Consider the following 5,142-nt stretch of genomic DNA (forward strand, 5'->3'; position numbering starts at 1 on the left):
CGCCCACATGAAGCGCCACCGCCCGCCCGCGGAGCCCCTGCTGAGGATCCCCTGGCCCTTGGAGCACCTCCCAGGCCAGGCCGGGCCGGACGAAGGCCACCAGGCGCTGCCCTCCGCCGCCGGGACCTGGGGGGCCGTGCTTTCGGAGTAGCCGCGAGGCCGGCGGCCTCCCCTGGGGCCTCCTCTCCGGCCTCCCAGCGGCTGCCGAGCTCGGAGGAGCCGTGGGCGGCGCGGCACCACCCTGAGAAGCTCTTCCTGCTGTGGACCAGCACTCGGCGAAGACGTGAGGAGCGTTGAGCGCCCGCGGGGAGCGCTGCCCGAAGGGTTTCGGGAGGAAAAGCCGCGGCTTCGGGTGCGCGGCGCGGTTGAAAAGCTTATTTGGGTTTTCTCAGCGGTTAGCACCGGTGGTTGGTGCCGAGTTTGACGGAGGGACCTGCGAAGGCATCGAACGCCCCTCCTTGTACCAACGCCGCACAGACGCGGGCTAAATTAAGCGCGCGCCTGGCACCGACTTGGGATCGTGCGTGGGTGGAAGAACGCCGCGGTCGTTGGCGGCTGCAGGATTGCTGTCGTACCGAGGCCGGAAGCTCCGGGCTTCTGCTCTCGCTTCGCTCCAGGTCCGGGTGCGCTGGGCCCCCGCTTTCTGGTGGGGATCTCGGGGTTTGGTTGTGGCAAGGAGGCGGTGGGGAAATCGGCGGGAGGCGGTCCCGGCGTTCAATAGCGTTTAAAGCGTGTTAAAAACGCGTTTAGTAGCGCGTCTCGCCGCGGAACGGAGAGCCGTGCGCAGCGTCGCAGGCCTGGAGCACCGCTCCTCTGCGCCGGCGCGTCGCGTTCCTTAATGCGCCTTCTGCTCAGGCGAATTAAAGTGGGTTCTCGAGAGCAGCTGTACAGCTTCTTGGGGCGCCCTCGCTGGTTACCCCGCAAGTAGTTAAACGCTTGAAGCAGCTCGTGTCGTGCCCGCTTGGTGGCGCTCCCAAGGCAAGCACGTGCGCTTCGGCGGGCCGCCGGGTGCCGAGCAGGCGTCGATGTTCTTCCAAGATCCCTCTCGAAGGTCGGCAGCGGAGCCTCGCGACCGCTCCGGCGTGGAATTGGCCGGTTTGCCGACGCTCCTTCCCTCCCCAACGGCGGAGCCGTCCTCAGCCCCGGCCTCACGGCGCAGCAAGGGCCGAGTGGAGCTCCCCAGCGCGGCACCGGCGCGTCGAGCCCGAGCAGCGCAGCCAGAAGCGAGCCCGGTGCCTTCGCGCCTCCCCCTGAGCTCGCTCCTCGCCGCGGGGATCGCCAGAGCGGCGACAAAGAGGCGTGGGCAGGAGCGCGGGGAAACGCTCAGGGCCAAGAGCTCCGCGCGCCCGCTAGCGCGGGTTTCGCTGCCCGCTCCTCCTCGACTCCAGCAAGTCGAAGTTCTGGTGGAGGAAGAGGATTTGGTGCAGGTTCTCCGGCGCCAGCACGGCCCGGCGGTGCCGCAGGGCGCTCTCGCCGGCGGCGAAGGCTTGGTCCGGCGGCACGGCGGTGGCGGGCACGGCGAGGTACTGCCTGCTCAGCCTGGCCACGGCCGGGAAGCGGTGCTCGTTGCTCTTCCACCAGTCCAGCGGGTCGGTGCTGCGCTTGCAGAGTGGCTCCACGATGTAGTTCTCCAGCTGCTGGTGGATCTCGGGCATGCTCTCGGTCGGGTCCTTCCCCAGGAGGATGTCGTACATGCTGTGGGACGGGGCGCCCGCGCTTCGCTCCTTGGGGGCCTCGCCCTCGGCTTTGTACCCCGAGCCGGGCGCCCAGGAGTGGGCGCCGGGCGGGGACTGGTGGCTGAAGGCCTGCGACAGCATCGTCTTGACCCTGCGGTGCAGCTCGCTTCTCAGGCCGGGGCTCAGGAACCTCAGCTCCTTGAAGCGCGGGTCCAGGAAGGAGGCGATGACGGCCGGGCTCTCCAGCACCTTCTCCTCCTCGGCCAGCCCCCAGCGCCGCGTCAGCTCCGCGCGGATGTTGCCCACCACCGTCCTGACGGCCGCGCCGGCCTCCTCCGCCTGCTGGCCGATGGCGGCGACGATGCCGTGGACGCAGGGCATCAGGGCGGACACGGAGGCGTTCTGCTCCTCGCGCAGGAAGGACGCGGCGATCTTGATGGTCCTCAGCACCGCCACCAGGTCCTGCAGGAGCTTCCACTGGTGGTCGGCCAGGCTCTGGACGGCCGCTGCGCCGCGGGGGTGCTCCTCCAGCACCGACATGATGGCCCACTTGAGCTCCAGGAGGCTCTCGCACATCTCCATGGTGGTTATCCAGCGCGAGCCCGCGTCCAGCACCAGCTTCAGCTGGGACTTGTTGAGGGCCTCCAGCTTGCTGTTCAGGCAGCCGCTGGCCTTGGCGTCCTGCTCGAAGAACCTGACGATGCCGCGGGCGCCGCTCAGCGCCTCCTGCACCTGCTCCACCTCCAGCCCCGCCTCGATGCAGAGGTGGAGGACGCGAGCGGCGCAGCAGAGGCCGGCCCAGCCGTGCGCCGCCGGCGGCGGCTGCGGGCTGTCGTGCACCACGCAGAACACCGCCTGGCTGGGCAGCCCGAACTCGGCCAGCACGGCGCGCAGCTTCTCCCCCAAACCGCCCTCGCCCTCGTCCCGGCGCGCCCGCTGCGTCTCCATCAGGCACCGCGCGCGCCGCCACTCGCCGTCGATGAAGCTGGCGGAGATGCTCAGGTAGCTGTGGCCCAGCCGCGACGCCCACGACTCCAGGCACACCACGAGGGCCTGCGCCGTCTGCAGGTAGCACTCCACGTGCTGCTTGACCACGCCGTAGCGGTGCCGCAGCATGCCGGCGAGCCGCGCCGGCGCCGGCAGGGCGAAGGCGGGCTCCAGGTAGCCGAGGAGGAGCCCGAAGCCTTTGTCCCGCACCACGGAGAGCGGGTGCAGGTCGCGGAAGACCATCTCCAGCACCAGCTCCAGGATCACCTCGGCCCTGGCGTCGGAGCAGGGCGCGCCGTGGTAGGGGCCGCTCTCCGGCGGCGTCTGCCGCGGCCGCTTCGCCTCGTGCGCCGCCGCCTCGGGCTCGGGGCCCTGGTCGTCCTTGAGCTGCGCCAGCGGCGTGTCGCGGATGCTGTGCTTCCTCACCAGGTGCTCGCGCATGGTGGTGGTGCTGTTGTGGAAGGAGAGCTGCTTCTTGCAGACGTTGCACTCCACGTAGGCGTCGCCCAGCTTGGTGTAGTAGTTCCACACCTTGGACTTGCGGCGGTCGACGCAGAGCGCGCCGCCCGCGCCCTCCTGCCCGCTGCTCCTCTCTCTGCGCCGCCGCGCCGCCGGCCCCAGGCTGGCCGCCACGCCGTACGTGCCGAGGGCCGCGGGGATGTCCTCTGAGGGCAAGCACAAACAAAGCAATTGAGCGTTCCTCTGGGGGCGAGCACAGACCAAAAAAAGTCAGCGTTTCTGAGGACAAACGCACAAAACTCAACGTTTCTGAGGACCGAGGCAAACCGAAAACCTCAGCGTTTCTCTGAGGACAAACGTGGCACCGACATGAACCAAAAAACAGCGTTCTGAGGAGGAGAAGCAAACCGAAACGCTCAACGTTCCTCCGAGGAGAAACGCGGCACCAACGCACACCAAAAAAACAGCGGCCTGAGGACCAACACGAACCAAAAAAGCTTATTCTGAAGACAAACGCAAAGAAGTTAAAAGTAAACCAAAAAACGCAGCAGTCTTCTGAGGACCAGCGTGATCCCAAAACCTCAGCGTTTCTCTGAGGCCAAACACGAAAAAATTCAACGTTTCTTTATGGGCAAACGACACCACCGTGAGGCAAAAAATTCAACGTTCTGCTGAAGCCCGCCGTGAACCCAAAAGCTCGACGTTTCTCTGGGGAAGAACACAGCACCAGCACCAACCACAACCCTCAACGTTTCTCCGAGCACAGACACAAAAGAATCACCTCCCCTCCCAGGACAGATGCAAAAAGAAATGAGTTTCCCTCCGAGGCCCACCACGCACCGACCGCTTCACCGTTCCCCTGAGGACCGACCCCCCCAAGCCCCCGCCTCCCCTGCCGGGTGCTTCTCCAGCCCTGCTGGTCGGGCGGCGCCGCGGCCCCCGCATTCGCACCTGGGGTCGGTTTTCGGGGGAAACGAGCCCGAAAGGCGCACGTACCGGGCGCGGTCTGCGGGTAGGGCTGGGCGGCGAGGGGCAGCGGCTCGTCGCCCGCCTCCTCCTTGGGCCGCGGCTCGCCGCCGCCCTCGGCCTTGGGGCGCCTCTGGGAGAAGGGAGCCGGCCGCCGGGCGCTCGCCTCCGCCATCGCCTCCTGCCCTGAAATTGGGGGAGAAAACGTTAAAAACCCCGCCGGGAGCGCGGGGCCGGCTGCTGCCGAAGCCCCGGGGACGCGGCGCTCGTACCCGGACAGACGGACGCCGCCGCGGAGCCGGCTCGGGAAGGGATCCCCTGCGAGGGACCCTGGCTCGTTAGCCGCTCGGCTCGTTAGCCGCTCGGCTCCTTAGCGTCTGGGCTCGTTAGCCGCTCGGCTCGTTAGCCGCTCCGGCCGCTTCCCGTTCACCTGGAAGTACTGCGTGCAGGGCTCCTCTCAAAAGTTCCCGCTGGGAAGGAAGGAGGCTGCCCCCGGCCTCGCTCGGCGCCGCCGCCGCCGCAGGAGGCTTGCGCCGGGTTTTTCGGGGGGGATTGGGGGCGAATTCGGGGGGATTTGGGGAAATTCGGGGGGGGTTGGGGGAGGGGGGCGCAGGGGGTTTGTTGGTCGCTGCATCACCGGCTCCCACCCCCGTGCTGCGGCTCCTGGCAGAGGGGTGGCGGCGTGAGGTCGGGGCCCTGATGGCAGCGCTGTGGCCGTGATGTCATCAGAGGGGTTGTGATGTCATCGCAGTAGCCGTGATGTCATCACGCTGGTCGTGATGTCAGCACCTGGGTGAGCGGAGCAGCTCAGCGCTCCCCTCCCCCCCCCAGCCCCCCTTTGCAGCCTGACCCCCGCCTCCCCTTTGGGTCAGAATCCCCATTTTTTATCATTTTTCTTCATTTTTTATTTTTTTTCGGAGGGCAAAATAGCCACTTTTGGGCCCACGGTGCCCGGCTTTGGGCAGGGTCCTCCTCCCCCACCTGGGGAGCGCGTCCCCCATTCCCCTCCCTTACCCCCCCCCCTTAATTACCCCCCTTTACCCCCCCTCCCTAA

General features: G+C 67.5%; 1 protein-coding gene across 1 annotated transcript; it reads right to left on the minus strand.

The window, feature by feature from the left end:
- Positions 1-1,349: 1,349 nt before the first annotated feature.
- LOC118261598 (E3 SUMO-protein ligase ZBED1-like) lies at positions 1,350-4,274 on the minus strand (the record flags this gene model as incomplete). The annotated part of the gene is made up of 2 exons (XM_035572497.2): positions 1,350-3,328; positions 4,119-4,274. Coding segments are annotated over 2 exons (2,135 nt in total), but the record flags the coding sequence as incomplete, so codon positions are not given.
- Positions 4,275-5,142: the final 868 nt, after the last annotated feature.

The sequence above is a fragment of the Cygnus atratus genome, unplaced genomic scaffold (assembly GCF_013377495.2).
Source record: "Cygnus atratus isolate AKBS03 ecotype Queensland, Australia unplaced genomic scaffold, CAtr_DNAZoo_HiC_assembly HiC_scaffold_121, whole genome shotgun sequence".
In the NCBI taxonomy this organism is placed as follows: Eukaryota; Metazoa; Chordata; class Aves; order Anseriformes; family Anatidae; genus Cygnus; species Cygnus atratus.